The following is a 25883-nucleotide window of genomic DNA, read 5'->3' on the forward strand; positions in this document are numbered from 1 at the left end:
ATCGTTGAGTTTCCATCGAAGGAGATTTTTGTTTTTTTATGTATTTGTGATTCTGTTTAACATGCAAGGAAAAATGAAAAGCGACCAAAACAGTTAAACTGAATCTTGTCGCCAAACATGTGAAAAGCATATAGATTCCATATGATGAAAAAAAAAAAAAAAAGTTACAATGTTTTTGATTGGTAGGTGTTGTCGTCATCTTAGATATGAATTGTGAACTAATAGATCCACCTGCGGTCTGTGGATTGTCGATGGCTAGAGAAATACAATTTGAATTAGAACTCAATCATGATTTCTTTTTGTTTTTGTGTTTGAACTTTGAACTTTCCATCCCAACCATGAATTTAATTTGAAGATCCATTAGTAGTTTCTCATTTTTGTGGTGTCCTCTACTCACGTGACAGATACATAATTTAGTATATGCGCATTGGGCATGCAAATCAAAGTGTACCCAAAATGATTTTATTTAAAGTTAATTAATTTAGTGGTTAGCGGTTACTCTCAAAAAAACTCATACAATATATATATATATATAAAATTATGCTAACTAGTGTCGGACGTTAGTTAAGAAAGTTAAAAGTAGAAGTTTTTAATTGAAAACAATAATTTTTTTAAAAAGTTAAATGCACAACTTTTTTTTTTATACAATATTTCTATATTTATAAAATAAATGATATTTTAAAATTTATAAAATAAATGATATTTTAAAATTTAATAAAGTTTATAAATTATTAACTGGCTCAGTTAAAGGCATAAATTTCTAAGTTTAATTTAGATCCAATGTTAATAAAAAGATGCACTTGCATATCCTAACAAGATTATCGTAAGATACTAATTAATTAATATATCAAGCAGCATAAAAAATTCGGACGATCTATTGGTCCACATGACCAAGAGTGGTCGAGCTGAGCTCAACAATATTCAATCCAATATCTATCATTCAATTATTTGATTATATTAACTAAATGATTGGTTAGCTTGTGATTTTAAAATTTGCTCCTTTCAATGTCTCGTGTTCGATTAATTTTTGTGTTAATTTTGACGGACAAGTCTATACAAAATTTTATTTTGGTTTTAAATAAAGCTCCACAAGTTAGCGGTGAGATTGATCCCCTCAAATTAATCGATTGTTGGACCAGATACCAAATTTTTGATAAAAAGAATTATCGATCAAATTTTATTTATCTTTCGGTCGAATTTGCCTCTATTCCCTTAAAAACAGAGTGGTTAACAACAAAAAAGAAATTATTTGATTTCCATTGATTGATACATTCAATTATTTGCAATGTATACAAATGTTACAGAAATAAAAATGTAATAAAAATAAAATAAATCTCCTTCAAAAAAAAAAAAATAATCCTGTGCTTGGTGGACTGGTGATGTCATCATATATATCATTCTTCAAAGATAATCTAGAAAAAATCATATATATTTGTTATGACGACTATTTGAAGGACACACGACACATGCTATAACAACGTTACTCCCTCTGTGTCTTTTGTTGTTGTTCCAGAAATTCCTAATTGACCACTATGTCCTTTTCCACCAAAACATTCATCGTCTACCTCGTATCCGGTTTCTCAGTCGCGGTTCTCTCCGCTCTTTACCTCACCCAAAATACCAATGACCACAAAAATTCATCTCTATCCCTTCAACTCCATGGCTCTTACGGATCCATAACCGATAAAACTTGGCCCGTATGTTACTCACACGTTCTCAGGTAGTTTATTTTATCGAATAAGTCGTTTGTGCGGTTAAAAACATTAACTCTTTGTTTATTGCTTGCAGGAATTGAAGCCTAGTTGGAGACTTGCTTTGGCCTCAATTATTGGTTTTCTAGGATCTGCTTTTGGAACCGTTGGTGGTGTTGGTGGTGGTGGCATTTTTGTTCCCATGCTTACTCTTATCATTGGTTTTGATACCAAGTCTGCTGCTGCTCTTTCCAAATGTAATTAATCCCTTTTACAACTATAAAACACAAACACAGACACCGGACACGACACTAAGACATGGCCACCGATAATAATTTGAGAAAATTACATAAGTTTTCATTTCAATGCTTGATTAGAAACAGAGGAAGTTGTTATAACTAAGTTTTTGTGTTGTTGACTATGTTTTAGGTATGATAATGGGAGCATCAACATCTTCTGTATTTTACAACCTAAGAGTGCGTCATCCAACAAAAGATGTTCCAATATTGGATTATGATCTAGCTCTTCTTTTTCAACCTATGCTTATGCTTGGTATCACTGTTGGTGTTGCTCTTAGTGTTGTTTTCCCTTACTGGCTCATCACTGTCCTTATCATTATTCTCTTCATAGGTTTGTTACTTTTTCTTGCTTTCATTTCAATCACTTCTTATTAGTTCAAAATTGAATTATTGACCGAATATATGTCTTTTCTTTTTGGATAGGAACTTCTTCAAGGTCTTTCTTTAAGGGAACTGAGATGTGGAAAGAAGAGACTCTTCTAAAGGTAAAACTTTCACAACTTTAAGACTATGAATATTCTATAACTCATTTGAATATACTCAACAGCTTTTTCTCTGTGTTTTTGTTAAATTGCAGAAAGAAATGGCACAGGCACAAACAACTTTTGTTAATTCTCGTGGGGAACGTAAGAAAATCTTATCTATTTTCAAATTTATGTTGGATTCATTAGGTGTACTAGTATTTTCAAATTAATCAATAAATGAAAACATACAAATATGGAGTGATGCTAACTTAATTGTTTCTTGAAATATGCAGTTCTAATTGACACGGAATATGATCCGTTGGTACCTAGAGAAGAGAAAACTCCTATGGTATTAAAACTTCTTTGTTTAAACAAACTTATAAAACTTTCATCTACTTATTGGTTGGTCGGAAGTTGACTCTTTATTTTAATGTTTCTTAAAACAGCAAATATTCTGTTCCAACCTTAAGTGGAAAAGGATTTTGGTGTTAATGATTGTGTGGGTTTCTTTCTTACTACTTCAAGTCATTAAGGTAAATTCCTCTCTACTATTTCTATTAACATCACAAGTTTGTTTAATTTTTATTGTTTTTAAAAATCTATATATATGATTTTGGTTTGCAGAATGATGTCAAGGTCTGCAGTGTTTGGTATTGGGTCCTTTTCTCCTTACAGGTATGTATGATATAATAACACCAATTTCATAAGTACAATTTGTTGCTTAACTTATCATGTAATGATTTGGGCTTGTGTGGCCTCAATTGCCAATTTGCCCTTGTCTTGTGGTCGCGGAAACATCAGAAACCATGATGTCGCGTTCTAAGTCGTGCGATCAAGGACCTTTTTTAAAAGAATACTAGCTTATTACCATGCATGTATTTCTTTCTGTTTCAGTTTCCTATTGCACTAGTGGTATTTTGGTATGAAGCAATGAAATTGTACAAGGATTACAAGAAGAGGATGAATACAGGAAACCTGGAATGTATATGTGAAGCTTCAATTGAATGGACTGTGTTGCACATTGTGTTTTGTGCGCTCTGTGGAATCTTAGGTGGGACCGTTGGAGGGCTACTTGGTTCTGGAGGTGGATTCATTCTGGGCCCTCTTCTCATTGAGATCGGTGTCATCCCTCAAGTACAGTATATATAGACATACCCTTTCACATGTGGATTGGATTTTGTGCAGTCACAGTCCCATACAGTCACGCACCTAGCTACATTGGTGGCCATTGAATCAAGAATGGACGTCAAGCTTGGTATTTTATCTGGACTGTTCGATCTTAACCAATTGCCACCAATGTGGCTGACTGCGTGACTGCATTAGATTATGCCTACACACAACCCAAATCTGTTTCCCAAATCCCTTCACATGCATGACACAGTTTGATTTTAAGCTAAAAACTTAAGCAATTTAACTTACAAGGATTTTGATTGCAGGTTGCTAGTGCAACAGCGACATTTGTGATGATGTTTTCATCATCATTGTCTGTGGTTGAATTCTACCTACTCAAGAGGTTCCCCATTCCCTATGGTACTTTCATCAACTCTTAAACCTTAAATCTGTTTCTAATCTTCCATGCCTTTAATTAATTCTCAGTTCTCACCATATGTTTTGCAAGAGAGAAAGCGAGAGGACTATATAGAAATTAATAGGTGCAAGACTACTTCATTTTATGAAACACATTTTAAATTACATTTAAAACAATGAACTGAAAGTCTGAAACAGTCTAATCTGTTGTGTTCTGATTATGTAAAAACATTGTACTGTATTTATTTTGCAGCATTGTACCTCTTCACAGTGTCTGTTTTGGCTGGCTTTGTGGGACAGTTATTTGTAAGAAAATTGCTTAGAATTCTTGGAAGAGCCTCAATCATTGTATTCATCCTCTCAGGGGTCATTTTTGCTAGTGCTCTCACCATGGGTAAATCAATCAGATTCAATTACACACATACACGTAAGTTATAGTATAATACATAGAAGTAGTAAAAGTAATGCAACACTTTTTTCTTTCAGGTGTAATTGGCATTGAAAGGAGCATTCATATGATACAGAACCATGAATTTATGGGATTTTTAGGCTTTTGTAGCAGCCAGTGATTTAAGATATGTAGTGCAATGGATGACCCAAAAAGTGCACATTATGGAGTCAATGTGAAAAAGCTTGTATAAATTTCAAGGTAGGACAAAGGCAGCGTTGATGAATGTTGGTCAATACCTAGTTGACCAACAAGAAGGATCCATTTCCTGCAAGTAATAAATAAAGCTATCAATAGCATGTCCTAGAGTCACTGAAGCAGCACAATTTGAAGTCGAGTGTTAACTACTTGTTAACACTTTCTCCTAATAGTGTAGCATCTGTGTGATATCTTTATTTTTTTGAAAAAAATATGTTGTGTTGTGTATTCATTCAATGAGTCTGTGAAAGAAGAAGCTTGTGAATTCAGTGTATAGTACAAGAAGCATGTGTATTCATTCAATGTTTATGTTTCTATGTGGCCAATTCCTTGTTGGCTACACTTGAAGGTCACTTTCTGTATTCAATAAACAAGGCGTGATAGCCTTCCCTTCTATAAGAATTAGTGGTTGATTGTTAGCTACTTGCTAACAATCATATCATTACACTTGTTTATACTTTGTGGTATTCATTCAGTTGAAATTTTTTTGGAAATGATAATATACCATTGGTCCTACTATTGGTGTGGACATTTCAAAGTTCGGAAGATATTTTTTCTGCCAAAGTTATTCTCTTTTGAGTTCAATAGTTTATTTATTACTACCGGGTATATATCAGGCAATTCGTCTACGTCTATCCACACATGTAATATTTGTTATGATGTGTTAAATGTGAGATAAAGTCTTATATTAAACGAAATAATTGAGATTGACCGACGTATAAATAAGATGACTCATAAATCTAATACCTAAGTGAAGATATTGTGTTTAAATTACTTATGCGGTTAATCAATATAAATTTAGCCAATCATGTTTTGTAAAGGTATCATGCTGTGACTATGGCATATGAGGTTGGAATTTTCTTTGCAATTTCACGTGTACTATAAATGTGTTGTTGATCATGTTACCGATGGCAAACATAGTTCAGTGATCAATCTTTGGCATCACATATTATTACATCACGTTGGTCCCCTCTCTCCCCTCAATTTTTCACCGCTGAAAGCTATCTTTCCCATATGAAGTTGCCGAACCCAGATCCTCGTCCCCAATGTAACATGATTAGACCAAATAGTTCTATCAACATTAATTTATTTTTTTAAAAGATCTATCGACATATTCTTTTTGTTGAAGAATTTAAACTAACGTACCCAAATTAATATAAGAGAACATTGAACATGAGCTTTTGAGAAGAAACACACTCCACGGTCTCAAACTAAGACTACCAGATCAATCCAAATGGATTTTTACGTGAAACAAAGTAACCAAAACATCATATCATCTCATGAGTAATATCGCTGTACAATATTATTTTTTCTTCTTCAAAGTCCTTGATGCTTTAGAAATTCGATTTGGCGTTGCTGAATGGGTTAGAGCTCAATCAATTCTAAATTTTATCAAATAAATTCTTTAGATTTACATTTAATATGTCTAAAGAAATTCAATGATGTATGTATACGAGTCTAGCTAACACTAAATATGATTCAGATGAGATTGATTGGCTTAATCTATAGACTAAATAAAATTATGAAATGATCATCCAATATTGTTTTAAAGAAAGAATGCAATATAATACACGAGTGAAGATCAACTTAGTCCAAGAGTAGTTCTCTGCTCAAAAACTTTGTAAACAAGCTTATAGATTTAACTGTCAAATTAGTAGTTCTTATTAGATCAAATCTGTAAATTTTCATAAATTTTTTAAAATATTTTGATATTTTATAAATAAAGTAACGTATAATATATATTTTCAAATACAAGTAAAATATACAAAATATACAGGGAAAATAGTAACCATCATTTTTTTTGGACAGAAATGAGCATCATATCTCGTAGCTACATATTCCATTTCTATAAATTATGGTATGCATGATTGCTAAGATATTATAAAAATATTCAACACTTAGATTAATGAAATTTAATATCTATAAATAAAGAGTTGTTAACTGAAGTATCTCTAACAGTACTAAAAAATAATTAAATAAATCATTGCATGAAAGGATAAAACATTTTAGATTAAGCATCACGATCAATGAAATTGTATATTCCTTTAATCAATCAAAATCAAGTTATACGAAAATTTGAACAGAAGTATAATTTATATACACTTTCACAACTTCTTTTCAAAATGCTATGCTCATATCTGAACATTAATGTCTTTTTTTTTTTTTTTATAACAACGTTAATAATTAAATAATATGCAAATGCTTTAAAATTTATATGCACTTGCACAGATTCTTATTAAAATATAAAATTCTTATCTTTCAATAATTGTAGTTTCAGAATCTGACCTTTCATACAAGGTAGTAATGAAAGATTAGCACGGAGCTTACCAAAGGTCGGAGTGCAAATTAATCTCTCAGAATCGTATAAAACATATTTCTTATTCATTATAGTTCAGATTAGAAAACACGTTAATATCCAGAAGTCCTAACTCAACTAGCAAAATGTCGAAATTGTTAGGTTGGATGTCATGACCGGGGTTCGAACCCTGGTACCTCCACGTGTGTGTGAGTTTATAATAATTTTGTCATTTCGTCCATCTAAAAAAAAAAAAAAAGCACAAATTATCAAACATTTCATATTCATTATAGTTCAGATTAGAAAACACATAATCCTGAGTGTAACTCGGTTGGTAGCTATCATGGATAATTTGTGCCGGGGTCAGGGTTCGAACAAGAATTCCTCACTTCTACACACATAATGTGTGTGAATCTAACCACTAGGCTACTTGACAAAAAAACACAATCCTTCCAATGAATGTTAGTTCAATTGATAAAAAATTGATTCATACTTCATAAGAATCGGATTCAACTATTCAATATTACAGTATGTAGGATTTAAGGTATGTGTAACGCCCTAGTCGTTATTTTATTTATTTATGATTTATTTAGAGTCCTTTATATAATTTTAAATAATTATTGTTGGTGTTATGGTGTGTTATATTTTATTAATGATTTATGTTGGTATTAATTAGAATAAGTGAGAATTATTATTATTTTGGAGTTTGGAGATTAAATTAGAATTAATAGAATTTAGTGGAATTAAGAGTAATTAGGAGGTTGCAATAAGTTAGAAAAAAAATAGAAAAAACTGACAGTCAGAAGCAGTTTCACGTAAAACAAGTTTTGGGAGAAAAACCAAGAACAAGGGAGGGGAGCCAAGAGAGAAGATTCTGATTTTGTAGAGCTTGTTCGTCTGAATTAAGGTAAGGGTGAAGTTTACTCTCAATAATATAGATTAAAAATCTAATTTTGATTCTAACAAGAGGGTTTGGTGAATTGGGAAAATAGGTTTTGAATTTTGATTCTTGAATGGAAAATGTATATAAACTCTGTTAATTGTACTTAGATTGTGTTCAGGTCGTTTTAGGGATTGCATAACAATACTGTAAACAGGTTTGGGGATTGAATTGGGGAAAAAGGGGATTTTTGGTGAAAAACTGCAGAATTCACGAGTCTGAACTGACACGACTCGCCCTGACGAAGCAATTTTCGCCTGGTGATGAGTCAATAAAGTATCTATTTTAATATAATATTTAGTTTCGTTTTATTTAGATTTAAGTTCATTTTATTTTAATATTATTTCCTTTTTGAGCTATTTTACTACAATTGCATATTGTTATATTTCAGGAACGAATATTTGATGGATTGAGTCTTGGAGCAAAAGAAAGGGGTTTTGGAGCTGATTCGGTACGAAAATACGAAGATTCGGAGACAAAAATATATCTCCCTCAAGTCAGAAACTTGGCATGGCCCGTGCTAGGCTTGGCACGGCCGTGCCACCCTCCAGAACTACTTTTGCTTAGATTTTAAGCTACTCTGTTTTAGTTTACTTGTGGAACGTTCTAGTGATTGCTTAGATTTTAAGTCGAATGTAAACTATAAATAGAGTAGCTAGCCATCACAAATATTCATCTTTTCTCGGAATTCAATATGTGACAATTGTCTTTCTAATAAAAGTTATTTTCTTTACTTTCTTGTTATTTACTTTTATGCTTTCTCTCTTCTTCTCCATGTCTACGATGAACATTAGTGAGTAGATTTCTCTTGTCTTGGGATTGTTGGATAAGTCTAAATGACATAATCCTAATCAAACCAAGCTCTTAAACCTTAATCTTATGTAACCCTAATTTCTAATCTAAATTCACCGCTTTAACATGAATTAACCATGATCAAACTGTGGAAACGAAAGTGGAGGGTTTGATAATTGTTAATTCATCATCTCAAATATCAATTCATAAAACGAAAGTGGAGTTTTGATATTCGAACAAGTGAATTTAGACAAAGATTGTAAAGGCAGCGAAATAGTCTTTACAATCTTTGAGACATATAGTTTCGAACTTCAAGGATTCTAAATTGTGATCAAGTCAGCGAAATAGGCTTGGTTGCAACTTAGGACCAAAATCTAATAATAATCAAGTCAGCGAAATAGGCTTGGTTGCTAGAGGAACAAAAGAGAAACTGTCTTTAGAAGTTAGGTCTAACATAAGGTTATAAGTTTAATAGTTTGGTTTGTGAAAGACTTGTCAATTAGATGAACCAATAATCCCAAGACTTTTATCTTTTCTTTTATTTTCTTTTAAAATCCAACTTCTTATCTAAAACTCTTTCATCTAATCATTATTAAAAGTAACTTGAATTCATAACTCCCTATCGGAACGATACTCTTATTTTACTACTTCGATAGAACCTTGCACTTGCGGTTTTATCCCATCACCTGGCGAACTAGCGCCCTTCCCTCGCCTTTTGCTCGCCCTGGCGAGAGTGCCCAGTAGGAATTCCCGAGAACACTGACTTAGTTCGCCATGGCGAGTAGTTTGTTCGCCCTGGCGAGCAGCCATTTTTGTTGAATTCGCATGGCGAGATTAGTAGTTCGCCTGGCGAAAGTGCCCAGTAGCTGAAGCCATTTTTGAGTTTTGTGTACCTAGTCGTACGCACTGTTTGATTGATTCTTTTGGTTACGATAATGATTATATATGAGTACATTATTTTACCCGGAACATGAATGATGGTTGATTGTTGATTTATGTATAATTTCATTTAAACAAATTATACAAGTTGTTGAAATTCATTGTCGAAGGTTATTGGTATCATAGTTGACCATGTTGATGTGTAAGTCATATTTATATATATGCATTGATGAATAGTGGCTGTCGTTGTATGCATTGTGGAGTTGTATGTAGATATACACAAGTGAAGTCCATTGCAAAATCATAAAAAGTAGTGAGGGCTCATGCCCTGGAACGCCTTGTCGTTCAAAGTGGTGAGGGCTCATGCCTTAGAACCCCTTGTCGTTCAATTGGCGAGGGCTTATGCCCTGTGAATGCTTTAACCATTAAAATTCGGTGAGGGCTCATGCCCTAGAATGCCTTGTCATTCAAACGCGTAAAATGGTACCACATGCATGTGCATTGTCGCATTTTGTCGTTGAGTCTTAGTGGTGTTGTCATGTCATTGCATGAGTCGTTGTTGATGGTTGAGTAGTTGTTCTTGCTATTGGTTGAAATTGCCATAGGTTGATGTTGTTGATTATGAAATATATATGTATATTGAAGAATTATTGTTATTTTAGGGTGTTAGATTCATTTAATGAATTTTATATCTATCATTGTTGTTTGTGAATCCCACCCCTTTTGCTTGGAAATATTGCCATTCCTATGGGTAACTTGCAGGTGATCCAAAGTAGTAGATGTGGTGGCTCAAGTGTTTAAGGCTCTGATACGTAACGGGATGGTAAATAGTTGTTTTATTTTCATTCCTTATGTATCAAATGTTGGGAACATGTTGTGGAGCCTTTTATTGTTATTTGAAACAATTATTGATGAATATTTATGTTGAGGCCTTTGTGCCAGGATTTATTGTTGGATGTTGATGTTAGTTATATTGAAAAATATTCCGCTGCTAGGTTTTGGAGAAACTATTAAATTTGATTTTATTAAATAATATTTTATTCTATTTAAGAAATTTCGAAAAGCAGTGTGACATGCCCGTTGTTTGTTGAACTCTAATTATTTTAATGATAATTTAATTGTTGGGATAACAGGGTGTTAGAGTATGTCTTGGATTTAATTTTATAGTATACAAGTGAGACTATTTTTCCATAATGCAGTAATCAATTTTCATCATTAAATCAAGTGAGACAATTTTTTATATTTTTATACCATCAAGAGACAATTTTATGACTTAACTTTATAATACAATGATAAAAAAGATTCTTGTACACGAAACAATATTATTTTACTTGTGTATGTTGGATAAAACCATAAACTAGTAACCACAATTCATCGGGATCCAACTCATCTAAATACTTTTTTTTATAAGAAATAAGGTCTCCCAATCCACCAAAGAAGGGACGAATGCCCTTGCATCCGGTTGAGAGGAGCTGCCCCCACTAAATAATTTACTTGGGTGTTAGCCTTTCAATAATTTAATCAATTTTTATTAAAAATAAGTTTATTGACCATATAACATTTTGTCGAAATTCGATGTCAGATTTTTATTTGAAAATAATTTGACTAGACATTATTGTAATGTTTATTAACTGTTTAATGAACATAATCAAACACAAGTTTTAACTATATTATAATGTCCATATAAATTTTTGTTTGAAAATTAAAAAAAAAAACTCATTCCATAATATTTTGGGGGGTAAGAGAGGCAAGTATAGGGTGTTAAAAATACAATTGAATAAGACCGGGTTATTTCAATGGGCCCAATTCAAAAACGGGTATATAGAAGGAGAGAGCTGAAACCTAGAGCTTTTGATATTAGTTTTTAGGGTTTACATTTACAAGGAGCAGCCACCACACCAACGAAGCAGCCATGGTTCTCAAGTAAGTTTTGCATCTTCAATTTTCTTGCATCATTTACAAATACTGTTTCATGGTTTATTGTTGATTTGTTTTCTCTATTAGGGTTTAGTTGATGAATCCAGATTTAGTTTTATTGTATTTGAGAATTTGATTGAATGTAAAATTGTGGCATATTCTATTCGAAACAGTGTTCTATGATTGTTGTAGGGTTTTGCTTCTAAAGTCTAAAAATTTGTTTTTTATTCATTGTTTAGAATGTGATAATTATTAATTCTGAAATGATATTTTATTAAACATTTTCACATACCCATTATAGCTTTGGTTGATTTAGATTAAAACTTGTTTGCAATTTTTGATGCAATTGAAATTTTCAACATTTTTTTGGAACTTGTTTCCTTGTGCAATTTCAATTTTTAATGAGTGGCTTTTGAAATCTGATAATGTTGTTCTTTAAATTAGCTATTAGAAGTGTATCAGATATGATGCTTAACTTTGAAGAATGTTGGAAATAGTTGATTCTGGACCATTCACTGTTATTGCATTTTTATTGAATTAGTGGTTGTGTTTTCAATTTATTTATTGCATCCTTGTGTGGGAAAGTTAGTAATTGATATTTCCATTTCAGGACTGAACTCTGCAGATTCAGTGGTGCAAAGATTTACCCAGGAAGAGGGATCAGATTTATTCGTAGTGATTCTCAGGTGAGATAAAAATGAGCCATGTTGAATTATGGGTTGATTCATTTCTTTATTTGAATGAATATCAGTTGTGTGTTTGCTTTGATTTGGTCAATATTAGTTTTATTGATAATAAGTTTTTTTTTTTTATTGTTTTTACAGGTTTTCCTCTTTGTGAACTCAAAATGTAAGAGGTATTTCCACAACAAGTTGAAGCCTTCAAAACTCACATGGACTGCCATGTACAGAAAGCAACACAAGAAGGTGATTGTGTAACTATTTAACTGATGTTTGTAATATGTATTGAACAATTACAGTGTAAAGCTAAATTAAGCTTCTGAACATGTTGTAATGAAATATCCATCCATGAACCTAGTTACATTGTTGTGGTTACTTGTGTTGAATTTGACCTAATTCTATCAGATAGCCTTGTCCAGTAATTTTACTACTTACTGTATGCACTTTAATTGATATTATGCATCTGTCTTGCAGGACATTGCTCAAGAAGCGGTGAAGAAGAGGCGCCGTGCCACCAAGAAGCCATACTCCAGGTCCATTGTTGGTGCTACACTTGAAGTCATTCAAAAAAAAAGAACCGAGAAGCCCGAGGTTCGAGATGCAGCTAGGGAAGCTGCTCTTCGGTGTGTTTCCTTTTTATTATGCCGACTCTTTGAGAACTCTTTTTTTAGGGACACTGTTTTCTAACATGTTCATTATGCTTATTCATTGAGAACTCTTTTTTTAGGGACTTGCTGTTTTCTAACATGTTCATATTTTTTTGTCATATCTGTTCCTGTTTTTTCTGTTACAATTATTGATGACAAATCTAATCATGGAGTCAATCCTGCAGTGAAATCAAGGAAAGGATAAAGAAAACCAAGGATGAAAAGAAAGCCAAGAAAGCCGAGGTAGCATCTAAGGCACAAAAGTCGGGGAAAGGAAATGTTCAGAAGGGTGCTATGCCCAAGGGTCCTAAAATGGGCGGTGGTGGTGGGAAGCGTTAAGTTTTTCTATTTTTGTTTACTATTTAAATATATTTGTTGCTTGATCAGCCTTTTATGTTACTGTTTTATCAAACTTATGTTTGGAGCTTCAGAGAGAACCCAGGAATTAAATGGATTTTGCTAGTTGTGTTATGTTTATTTGCACTAATGATCCCTTATGATGTTAGTTATTAATTGCATGTTTGATTATAAGTTTTACTTTTTTTTGAAGGATATAAGTTTTACTTTTGGTCAGAACTTGGCTCTTGTTCGGTATGCTTAGATTCAGCTCAGAATATATTGTTTTAAGAGATGACGGCTTAATTCAGTAGCTTAACTTTCCCACTAATCCTGGTTCTTTCAAGCCAAATAGTGGAGATAAAATTAAAAGCAATTTTTATTGTAAAATTTGGTTGCGAAGTAGATGAATGGATTTTTTAGTTATAAAATTTGCAAATCATAGCGTGCTTATATGACTAGTGAGGTTACAAGTTCCGTATCCAAATATTACTTTCCTCATATCAATTTTTTCCAATAGTAATTAAAATCATTTATTCTATTAATAGGAGCATAAAGTTACAACCATTGTTCTTGCCAACTAATGATGAATTATGAATTATTATTCTTCGTGTCTCCTAAATTCGAAAACGCATTAAAATTGTTGGTACAAGCTCTAATAAATCCCAACTTCTAAGGCAATGTGCTTTGAATTTTGAACTTGATTCTCCACAACTAACCTAGAGTCTCTTAAAAACATAATTAAAAGCAAACCCTGCACCCATTGGGACTCTGAAGAGACCAATAATGGTTTCTCACTCAACGATTAGGGGATAGTTATCTTTAAGGGACATGACAAACGTTGAGATGAAAGGGAATATGCTCACCATCGGTATATTTTTGTGTACCACCTCCATCCCTAATTATAAGACCTTTTTGAGAATTTTTTTTTATCATTTTTTATAAGATTCATTTGCTATTTCCAACTACATTAATTATTTTTTACATACATGCCCTTATTTATTATACATTTTTTTCTTCAATCGGCAATAAATAACATGTTTAAAACATAAACCAACCTTTTCTTAAAGGATAAAATTGTAAAAACAATAGTAATTACAAACATATTTAATATAAATATTCACTATCTTTTCATTATTTTTTCAAAAGTGTCCTGTAATTAGGAACGGAGGTAGTACAATTGTTAGTTTTATTTTCGGTGACCTACATATTCAACTCGATGTACATAGGCAATCTTGATTTTTTTTCCTTCGAAATTAGAAGCGAAATATCATTATCTAGTTAGGGGAGGAGGAACTACTTGGCCTTTGCCATACATGGGATTAAACTATGTAACTTTACGTAGGCAATAACAAATAAAAAAAAACTTGCACACGATAATATTGAGATTCACTTGCTCTCAAAAAAAAATTAATATTGAGATTCACTTAGACCATCCCATTACCAGAAAGTTAAGAATATTAATGAGATGAACTTAGGAACCGCTTTTGAAGCAAAAATATGACAATTATAGTTCATAAAAAAAATATTTAACAGTTAAATAAAAAGAGATACTTTGTCAAAAAAAAGTTATAAAGAGATAGACATGGCATTTTTTTGGTTTAAAAAATGGAGGGTGTGATTCCAGAGATTGTATAATTGATTTTATTATGTTTGAATGATATGAAGGAGAATCGATAAGCTTTTGGCTTCTACAATTGATTTTAAGTACCTTAAATTTATATTTATCGTTAAATCTACTTTTATTGAAACTCATCCAAAAATAAATCACTTTACATTCAACTCTTTCTATCTAAAATAAATTTTAGAGAATCAAATTACTCAAATCAATTCTTATCCCGCAACACCAAACATAAACACACATCTAAAGGGAGAAAATTTGATTCTAGAAATATAGAATTGATTTTGGCATGTTTGGTTGCTCTTGAGTAGAAATGATTGTCTCAAGAATTGATTCTACTTAAAGCTAGAAATTGAAACTTTTGAGTCTATAATTGATTTTAACACTCAAATTTGCTGTTCAACTCACTTTTATATTAATGTATACAAACATAAATCACTTTACCTTCAATTCCCTTTCTAGTAAAATCAATTTTACTAGGGAAAATAAGACTTGGAATCTCAAGGGAGTGTGGCTAAAATTACAAATACTCCTCTATCTACTTCAGTTTTAAATGAGAGCAGAAAGAAATAGATAATATAACGTTAAACGTGCATATCCTCCTAAGAGCTAGTTGATACATTTCATTTCAAAGTGAATGGACAATGATATTTAATTTGGAATCTCAAAATTCTACTTAAGGTTAAAAATATTATCTGGCGTTTGTGCAGGAGATACACGAGAAGAGGAAAATTTACTTGAGGAAAATTTACCTTTCAATAAATTAATCAATTTTTATTAAAAATAAGTTTATTGACCATATAAAATTTTGTCGAATTCGATGTCAGCTTTTTATTTGAAAATAATTTGACTACATTAAACATGATTGTAATATTTATTAACTGTTTAACGAACATAATCAAACACAAATTTTAACTATATTTATAATGACCATATAACCTTTTGTATGTAAAATTTATTATTTAAAAAAAGAAAAAACTCATTCCATAATATTTTGGGGGGTAAGAGAGGCAAGTATAAGGTGTTAAAAATACAATTGAATAACACCGGGTTATTTCAATGGGCCCAATTCAGAAACGGGTATATAGATGGAGAGAGAGAGAGAGATGAAAACGGGTTTACATTTACAAAGAGCAGCCACCACAGCGACGAAGCAGCCATGGTTCTCAAGTAAGTTTTACTTCTTCATTTTCTTCCATCATTCACGCTTACAGTTTTAGGGTTTATTGTTGATTTGTTTTCTCTATTTTGTTGCCGTAGGGTTTAGTTCATAAATCTAGATTTAGTTTTATTGTATTTGAGAATTTGATTGAATGTAAAATTGTGGCATATTTTATTCATAACAGTGTTCTATGATTGTTGTAGGGTTTTGCTTCTAAAGTTTAAAAATTTGTTTGGTATTTATTGTTTAGAATGTGATAGTTATTAATTCTGAAATGATATTGTATTAAACATTTTCAAGTACCCATTATATCTTTGGTTGATTTAGATTAAAACTTGTTTGCAATTTTTGATGCTATTGAAATTTAGATATGTTTTTGCAACCTTTTTCCTTGTGCAATTTCAATTTTTAATGAGTGGCTTTTGAAATCTGATAATGTTATTCTTTAAATTAGCTATTCGAAGTACATTAGATATGATGCGTAACTTTTAAGAATGTTGGAAATAATTAGCTATTAGAAGACCATTCACTGAATTGATGTTTCCATTTCAGAACTGAACTCTGTCGATTCAGTGGCGCAAAGATTTACCCAGGAAGAGGGATCAGATTTATTCGTAGTGATTCTCAGGTGAGATAAAAATGACTCATGTTGGATTTTGGATTGATGCATTTCTTTATTTGAATGAATACCAGTTTTTTTGTTTTTTGATGTGTTCAATCTTAGTTTTATTGATATAAGGTTTTTTTTTTTTTTTTTTTTTTTTATTTTTTATTGTTTTTACAGGTTTTCCTCTTTGTGAACTCAAAATGTAAGAGGTATTTCCACAACAAGTTGAAGCCTTCAAAGCTCACATGGACTGCCATGTACAGAAAGCAGCACAAGAAGGTGATTGTGTAACTATTTAACTGATGTTTGTAATATGTATTGAACAATTACAGTGTAAAGCTAAATTAAGCTTCTGAACATGTTGTAATGAAATATCCATCCATGAACCTAGTTACATTGTTGTGGTTACTTGTGTTGAATTTGACCTAACTATCAGATAGCCTTGTCCAGTAATTTTACTACTTACTGTATGCACGTTAATTGATTTTATGCATCTGTCTTGCAGGACATTGCTCAAGAAGCGGTGAAGAAGAGGCGCCGTGCCACCAAGAAGCCATACTCCAGGTCCATTGTTGGTGCTACACTTGAAGTCATTCAAAAAAAAAGAACCGAGAAGCCCGAGGTTCGAGATGCTGCTAGGGAAGCTGCTCTTCGGTGTGTTTCCTTTTTATTATGCCGACTCTTTGAGAACTCTTTTTTTAGGGACACTGTTTTCTAACATGTTCATATCTTTTTAAATCAGCCATGTAATTTCATCACTGTTTTTGGGTTGTTAGTCTTGTCTGTTCCTGTTTTTCCTGTTACACAATTATTGATGACAAATCTAATCACCGAGTCAATCCTGCAGTGAAATCAAGGAGAGGATAAAGAAAACCAAGGATGAGAAAAAAGCCAAGAAAGCCGAAGTAGCATCTAAGGCACAAAAGTCAGGGAAAGGCAATGTTCAGAAGGGTGCTATGCCCAAGGGTCCTAAAATGGGCGGTGGTGGTGGGAAACGTTAAGTTTTTCCGTTTTTGGTTACCATTTAAATATAATTTGTTTTCAAACTTCTGTACTGATATATTCTATTTGCTTGATTAGCCTTTTATGTTACTGTTTTATCAAACTTATGTTTGGAGCTTCAGAGAACTCGGATATTAAATGGATTTTGCTAGTTATGCTATGTTTATTTGCACTAATGATCCCGTACAATGTTAGTTATTACTTTCATGTTTGATTATTTGCACTAATGATCCCGTACGATGTTAGTTATTACTTTCATGTTTGATTATAAGTTTTACTTTTGGTCAGTACTTGGCACTTGTTCGGTATACTCTTAGATTCAGCCAAAATCTGTTGTTTTAAGCGATGACGTCTTAATTCGGTAGTTTAAATTTCCCACTAATCCGGGTTCTTTTCAAGTTCAGATTATGTTGTTTTAAGCGATGACGTCCTAAAAGCAATTTTTATTGAATGGATTGTATAGTAATAAAATTAGCAAATCATGACGTCTTAAAAGCAATTTTTAGAGAATGGATTGACTAATGCCGTTCCCCAATGCTTAGCGGGTGTTAACTTACGTGAGACATCTTTCACGGAATGAACAATTTTCAAACGGAGAAGAGTAATTTTTGTAAGTTACAATCTCGCATGGATAACATTGTTCTTGCCAACTAATGAATTACATTATCCTTCGTGTCTCCTAAGTTCCCAAACGTATTCAAAATAATATCCCAACTTCCAAGCAATATGCTCTGAATTTTGAACTTGATTCTCCACAACCAACCAAGAATCTATCTTAAATCAAATCAAAAGCAAACCCAGCACCCATCAGGGAACTTTGAAGAGACCAATTTCCAATGGTTTCTCCCTCAACGATTGGGGGATAGTTGTCTTGAAGGGAACTCGTCCTCAGTTCGGATTGTAGGCTGCAACTCGCCTACATGAAGCTGGAATTGCTAGTAATCGCCGGTCAGCCATACGGTGGTGAATTCGTTCCCGGGCCTTGTACACACCGCCCGTCACACTATGGGAGCTGGCCATGTTTGAAGTCGTTACCTTAACCGCAAGGAGGGGGATGCCAAAGGCAGGATTAGTGACTTGACATGACAAACGTTGAGATGAAAGGGAATATGCTCAATGTCGGTATTAGTATATTTTTGTGTGCAATTGTTAGTTTTATTTTTTTGGTGACATACTCAACTCGATGTAGAAAGCAATCTTGATTATTTTTCTTCGAAAATAGAAGTGAAATATCATTATCTATTTAGGGGAGGAGGAACTACTTCTATGTAACTTTAGGTAGGCAATAACAAAAAAAAATTGTGTTGACTTTTACACGATAATATTTAAGATTCACATCGACTATTCCCATTACCAGAAAATTAAGAATATTAATGAGATCAATTTAAGAGGCGCTTTTGAAGCAAAAATGTGACAGTTATAGTTCAGAAAGGAAAAAAAAAAGGTGACAGTTATAAAGAGATACACATAGACATATCTTTTTTTTTTGTTTCCAAAAATGGAGGGTGTGATTCAGGTTCTAGAATTGATTTTATTATGTTTGAATGATATGAAGGAGAGTTGATTCCACTTGAAGTTAAAACTTGTAGTTTTTGGCTTCTACAATTGATTTTAACTTTAAATTTATTGTTAAATCTATTTTTACTTAAATTCATCCAAACACAAATCACTTTACATTCAACTCAATTCTATCTAAAAACAACTTTTAGAGAATAAAAAATCAATTCTTATCACCACAAAACCAAACATAGAATTGATTCTAGAAGTGTAGATTTGATTTTGGCATGTTAGGTTCCTCCTCGTGTCTTTGTGGTTGAGTTGACGGTTGATTTGATCTAGCTCATCCTTCAGCCCGAAGAGGGTGACATCGTCTCGAATCCTAAACATATGGGGTGGTGTTCCATCGTTGTAGTAGATTGCCGCTAGCTTGGTGTTCGGATCAAAGCAGGGAATTTCATGTTTTTTTGTCTGATGTAGTTTACTTGTAATGAAAACATGGACCCCTATTTATAGAGGTATGTGGGCCTTGTGGACCACAAAAATTATTGGTGCAATGTGGGACACACAAAAGAATCCAATGCTGAATAAATCTGGATTCTAAAATCCGAACCAACCCTCACCATACTCAAAGTCCCAAGTTTCCCTTTGTTCACCCCAATATTGTATGTTTTCGGAATATGAAATCCGGAATATATGTGTATTTCGGATTACACCAGAAATTTTTGGTCGGTGGTCTGCACCACAAAAAAAACGTTTTTCAAACGTGTTGGACGGTGGTCAAGTTGAAAAACGTGTTTCTACACGTTTTTTGACCGGCATTGATGGCTTCCCCATGTTTTTTTAATCCTCCTCCCCTATAAATATGGTTCATTTTCTCAAACATTTGCACACCTTCTTCTTTCTCCTCTTCTCCTCCACAACGATGTGTTTACATCGTTGGCCTTTCATACAAAGAGGCCTCTTTGGAAATCCACCAAGGGTTATATGATCGGTCAATAGGGAAGGGGTCAGTCTGAGTGTGAGGTTGGTTTGCCTGGGTATCATGTTGACCATTATTGTCTCTTGTTCCCTAGAGGCCCCTGCGTATGTGCTACCAGGCAGCATTGGTTTCTTCTTCCCCGCCATCTTCTTTCCTCCCCCCTTCCTCTCCACCGGTGGCTGGAGCCACCAGTATTGCTTATGTAATAAGTTAAGAGTAGAAATAGATTTATGATCTTATGTAATAAACTTAAAAAGCTTGAAAATTATTGTAATGTATTGTTCCTATATTAATAAAATGAGTTGTTTTTAATGTTTGTGTCGTTTTATTTCTGTTTTTTATTTTATTTTACAAATTTTGAAGATTAAAATTGCAAAAGTTCTAGTAAAACATTATTCCGGATTTTCAAATCTGGAAACATCTGCAAAATTCTAACAATACAATCCGGAAAACGATATCCGAACCAGGGATAAAATTGGAAAAAAAAATAGGGCGCGCGAGGAAAGACATTGGGTGGAAAAAGTAATAGTCTAAACCTTATCATGTGGGATCAAATTTTTTGTAAAATTTTAAAAACAAAAAGTCACCAATAGATTGTAAGTGGACAATCTCAGCCATTCAATATTTTTATTAATATATCAATGGTTGACATTCACCTTTTCCATGATGAGAAAAAATCATGGGAAAGGAATAGACCTTCCAATGGTAATTGCCACCGTATTTTTGTCACACTACATAGTTTTCACACCTTTCTTTTAGAATAAAACAAGAAAGAAAAATCCAACATTTCAGCTCATCACTGTCCTGTCCTGAATCCTCTGCTCTTTCTCTCTGAAACAACGTGGTAAAAAAAATAGTGTGCATTACAACTACCGTCCTTTTCTTTCTACCTAAAAGCAGAGTACGTAGAAAACTTTAACTAAAGAATTGGAAACTACTACTACTTTAGTACTTAACTTTTACCCTTCCTTGAATCAAATCACTACTGCATTATGACTCATAACTCATATAGTTCTGAATGGATCTTAATGTCAGTCCTCAAACCATTAATACCTAACTACTAGTACACTAAAATTAACTGAGTCACTCACTACTACTCATAGAGTACTTAAAACTACTTTGACTTGTAATGTAGATAGATTAGGGATAATAATTAGGTAATACAGGCCAGTGACATTGATTAGGAGGCATTGAAACTGAGTTATTAAAATCTTCAACAATGAAAGTAGTACTGTTGTTGTTGTTATTGTATCCCTGATCTGGAACAGCTTGTTGAATGCTACTACTTGTTGGTTTGTTAGAACAACGTAGACCTTCTGATGTGCTTTCTACTGTTTCTTCAACATATGTTTGTGTCCTAAAATTACCACCTGATTGCTCTTTTAACTTTCCCTTCAACTTCATAACCTGCGTGTATAGGGCACACTGATCAGCTACATGAATCAACCATTTTGGGGTAATACTAGGTTGAAGAACTTCATTTTCATATGACCAAAGGAAAAATTTCAATAATTAATTTTTTATACAGTTAATTATTATATTAAATACAACAAAGTGTAATTTTTTTTTTTTGAAAGAGCAAACTGTAAAATATATATAATGTAGAATATGTCTAAGTAAAAATAAAATAAGAAAAATAGTAATTTTTGTAAGGAAAATATTAATTTAATACACAATATATTTTTCACTCTCATGTATAATTGCATTTGTATGACATAATCATAATATAACTCTAACAAATGGTATTAATTATAAGAAGTGATATGTTGTCTGTGTGTGTGTCTATATTTATTTTTCTACTTTTTGGCAAAAAATCAACACAAAAGAAAGATGAACACTATCCTCAAACTTGAAATGTAGTAGGTCTTTAAGCTTCTAAAGGCAAAGCATAAAATACTAATTTCTTGTTAGACGTACAAATGTTGAACTTTTGTTAGAAATTAGAGACAAAAAATTAATCTTGAATTTAGATACTTACTGATAGTTCAACTGCTTAAAAATAACATAGAGAGATACATGAACAAATATGTGAGATTATGTTGAGATTGGTGGTATAAATTAATGAAATATAGTTACATAATAAAAAAAATAGATGTTATATATCTCATTCCAATTTCATTCAAATTCATCCTACCTTATGCAAACAATCCAAAGATAATTAGTTACCTCTTCTTGAAGTTTCTGTTTTTCCTTGGAGACAACATCAAATTCTTGTTTCAAAACATCATACAAGTGTTCAAGCTGCTTAGCCTTCCACCTTGTACGCCTATTTTGGAACCAAACAGCAATTTGGCGAGGTTGGAGCCCTAGCTCTCTTGAAAGCTTCATCTTCCTTTCAGGGTCTAGCTTTATTTCTTCTTGGAAACTCTTCTCCAGTGAATCAATCTGGTTACTTGTTAATCTCTTCTTCTTCTCTCTATAATTATTTCCATCAATGTTCATTTCATCCATAGCTGGAAGTAACCTTTGTTGTGTCTCACCCAATGACGGTTGACTCATTTCCATTCCTAATTTTCCAACATACACCAATGAATTAATTTATATCAAGATTTTATTTTTTTATTTTTATGAAATACTTAATCTATGCCTTCATTTCTTTGTACACCCTATCATACAAATTTTTTTTTTCTAATTTTCTTTTTACACTTTTTCATCACATCACCATATGCATCTCATAAGGTTTTTATGTCTGTCTTTTTCTTTTCTTTTTATCTAATGTTATCTATAAAGATTAAATAACACAAAAGTGTATATACATAAGTGAGTAGTTTTCAAATATATATGTTTTGCCTTCTATATGACTTGAAAAGCAAAAAAAAAAAAGAAGAAGAAGAAGAAGAAGAACAAGAAATAACTTGGGATTCAAGTCAATAAATTCATGTGCAATATTCTAGAGAGAGAGAGAGAAGGTGACTCAAAAATTGCAAACTATAAGGAGTAAAAATAGCTAAAAAAATTGGAGTATAAAGAGGTGTTTTTTTTTTTTTTACCTGAATAAGGGGTGTTGTTATAGTTGTAGAAGAAGCTTAAGGAAGACTCAGTATGAGGAACAAAGGGTCTTGTGCTCTCATTCCAATCCATTTTAGGCTTTCACTTTTTTCTTCTCTTCAATTCCTTACCCTAAATGTGTCTCTTTTATGGGCTTTTCACTCGGTTAGGATGGACCACGTAGTCAGAGTGAGGAAAGAAGATTAGAGATTTAGAGTGGTGCAGTAGTCAATAGTATATACTATACAGTGAGGCGTGGCACTGTGTTTCTGACTATGAGTGATTATATATGAGAGATGAAATGTTTAATTAGGTCCTCACCTCAGTAGATCATCCTAATGGACTGATAACAATTAACCGTTGTACACCACATCTTGATTCAAAATACTTTATTCATTTCATATTAAGTGACACACTTGATTATGTCACACATACAAATGCATATTTTTTTTTTATCTTTAATATATTTAGCTATTTATTGGAAAATATTATGAAAATTTAATATTTTAAAAATATTCATCGAGATAAATCTAACAACATTTTATATAATATTATTTATTTTTATATATTAGTCGAAAAATATGGTTAAAGTATATCAAGTTAATTAATAATGTATATTGTCAAATAAATCATCTAATATATAACTAATATATAACAGAGAGTATTAAATTATTGAATATGTAAGTCATCTTATCTATGTTACTTCAACATCTATTTTTTCATTCAATAATTTTTTTTAACTTGATACTATATACCAACACTATGGTCCTCTATCTCTCTTTTCAAAAACATTCATGACTTCTATCTAGTTGTTTTCAAAACAGATAATTTCCGAAAATAACATTAATACCATTTATGACTTTCTCTTCCTTTCATTTTCATCTCTAAATCTACTATTTTAGTATTTTAAATTATATTATATTATTTTTTTAAATATATATATATATATATGTTCATTTTATTTTTCAACTCAAATACCTAATAAACTTTTCATTCGTCTGATTCAACACATTTTTAAAATTTATTAAATTAATCTCACGATAACTCTAGATCGCGAATATTAGTAAGTCATGCAAAACAGAATACCTCTATAACTAGTACACATGTATAGCAAATATATGTACCATATAGTTTTTCAGGAATTAAAATTTTCATAAGAGTGCTATAATTACTGTTCTAAATAGGTATCCAAGCTAAGAATCACACCCCACTATAGATGCTCAAAATGAGAAATTAAAATTTTACTTAGATGGTACTAATATAGTCGTGTACGTAAACATACTTTTTTAAACCTATATTATTACGAGACGAGGAGTATGAGGTTTTTCCTCTCTTCCTTTTGGGAAGTAATAAGAGCATCTTTAATAGAGACTCCTTTATTTAACAAGAAGTTCATTCTATTAAGGATTTTCATTAAAAAAGAAAAAAGTGGATAATATTAGTAGTATTAACTAAAGAATTCTCTTCTCTTTAGCGTTTCCACGATTAAAATAATAAAATAGACATATTAATTACACTAAAAACTTTTTTGATCAAATGTAAAAAAGACAAAGAAGGTTTCTATATAAAGATGAAATGAATATATAAAAATTGGTCTCACATCTCAAGTTCATGTCATTCTTTCTTTTTTCATTTTTTTTTATTTTCTAAATGAGTGTGTTAAAATACATATTAACCGATATATTTAAGAACATTTTTTAATTTAGTATCATTGAAGTCGTTGAATCCTTAATATATATTTTTATTTAAAATTTATTAATAAATGACATGTACATGCACATTTATAAATCCTTCTTAGTTTACTATGATCACCATTGTGCATCTTCTAGGCATACATAGTTGGGCTGAGGTAGAATTGACCGTACTGTCAGAACAAAATGTCAAAAAGGGATGTCATGTGTCGGCTGCCACCCTAACTGGTAACCACTCCTCATGAAAACCTTTTAATTTTTGAAGAAATGATATTTATACAATAATTTTTAAATAATTTTTAGACAATTTTCTCTCTCATACTTACATTATATTTTTACTCGAGTAAATAGTCAATTTTTCCTCTGAAATTGTAAGTTTCATCAATTACCCCCCGAAATTAACAAAACTTCAATTACCCCCTGAAATTGCATAATGTTAATCAATTTACCCCTCCGTCAACTTTTTTGTTAACTGTTTACGGTTATGATCAAATACCCCCTAAAATTTTGCACTTATGTGCAAAATGCCCCCTAAACTTAAAAATTTAGATTTTTTTTCTTACCAAAAATCATACATTTAGTTCTTCAAGTAGTATATTGTACATATTGTCATAAAAATTCTATTCACAAGAAAATGAAAGAATATATGCCAAAGAAATCATGGTTTTGTCACGTGCAGCCTTTTCATTCATATTTCATATTTATCAACAAGGAGCAAGATAATTTTTTTATAAAGAAGGTAAAACTAAAAACCAAACATTAAAAAGATATCAAGCTGTTGAAATAAACCAAGACAAGAATGTCATAGCAGCAGAAAATTGATATCTATCACATTAAGTCACGCTAGTTTTAACACTAGCGTGAGTTAACTCAAGCTTGTGCTTCTGCTATGCACGTTGCAGACCAGACTGGCAGTGGCTGTAGTTGTTGCCTTTGTTCCTTCATTCCCTGTTTAGTGAACATGCAATTATTCAATAATAATTTTGGTACAACCATTCATTGATTCAAACAGAACGAATAATTTAGAGAACGAATAATTTTAGAAACACAATTTTAACGAAAAATAACGTAAATGTCATAAATAAGCCCAACTGTGCAAATGTAAAAGTAGTACAACCAAAATGTCAAGAAAATACTACAAACATCCAAAAAGTCATAATTTTTTTTTTCATAAACTAAGACCCTACTGCTGCTGCTCTTGCGGACTATGACTCCTAGA

The 25883-nt window shown here is 32.0% G+C and overlaps 4 protein-coding genes across 4 annotated transcripts; 3 read left to right on the forward strand and 1 right to left on the reverse strand.

Annotated features, from left to right (window-relative positions):
- Positions 1–1439: 1439 nt before the first annotated feature.
- Positions 1440–5084, forward strand: LOC25499364 (sulfite exporter TauE/SafE family protein 4). Its single transcript, XM_013594603.3, has 12 exons — positions 1440–1697; positions 1789–1948; positions 2121–2321; positions 2414–2475; positions 2568–2616; positions 2748–2803; positions 2901–2987; positions 3079–3129; positions 3349–3588; positions 3891–3984; positions 4235–4375; positions 4468–5084. The coding sequence occupies exons 1-12, from the start codon at positions 1533–1535 to the stop codon at positions 4548–4550; spliced, it is 1389 nt and encodes a 462-aa protein (XP_013450057.1). The 5' UTR covers positions 1440–1532; the 3' UTR covers positions 4551–5084.
- A 6221-nt stretch (positions 5085–11305) lies between these two features.
- LOC25499365 (60S ribosomal protein L24) lies at positions 11306–13309 on the forward strand. The gene is made up of 5 exons (XM_013594611.3): positions 11306–11457; positions 12062–12137; positions 12276–12377; positions 12606–12754; positions 12964–13309. Exons 1-5 carry the CDS (start codon positions 11447–11449, stop codon positions 13115–13117), a joined length of 492 nt encoding a protein of 163 aa, XP_013450065.1. The 5' UTR covers positions 11306–11446; the 3' UTR covers positions 13118–13309.
- Positions 13310–15792: 2483 nt separating this feature from the next.
- Positions 15793–17682, forward strand: LOC112416759 (60S ribosomal protein L24). Its single transcript, XM_039827681.1, has 5 exons — positions 15793–15905; positions 16450–16525; positions 16682–16783; positions 17010–17158; positions 17352–17682. Exons 1-5 carry the CDS (start codon positions 15895–15897, stop codon positions 17503–17505), a joined length of 492 nt encoding a protein of 163 aa, XP_039683615.1. The 5' UTR covers positions 15793–15894; the 3' UTR covers positions 17506–17682.
- A 3108-nt stretch (positions 17683–20790) lies between these two features.
- On the reverse strand, positions 20791–23224 carry LOC25499366 (homeobox-leucine zipper protein ATHB-22). Its single transcript, XM_013594612.3, has 3 exons — positions 22976–23224; positions 22152–22492; positions 20791–21392 (listed from the first exon to the last, which is right to left on the reverse strand). The coding sequence occupies exons 1-3, from the start codon at positions 23064–23066 to the stop codon at positions 21126–21128; spliced, it is 699 nt and encodes a 232-aa protein (XP_013450066.1). The 5' UTR covers positions 23067–23224; the 3' UTR covers positions 20791–21125.
- Between the last annotated feature and the right edge of the window lie 2659 nt (positions 23225–25883).

This window comes from Medicago truncatula, chromosome 7 (assembly GCF_003473485.1).
Source record: "Medicago truncatula cultivar Jemalong A17 chromosome 7, MtrunA17r5.0-ANR, whole genome shotgun sequence".
Lineage (NCBI taxonomy): Eukaryota > Viridiplantae > Streptophyta > Magnoliopsida > Fabales > Fabaceae > Medicago > Medicago truncatula.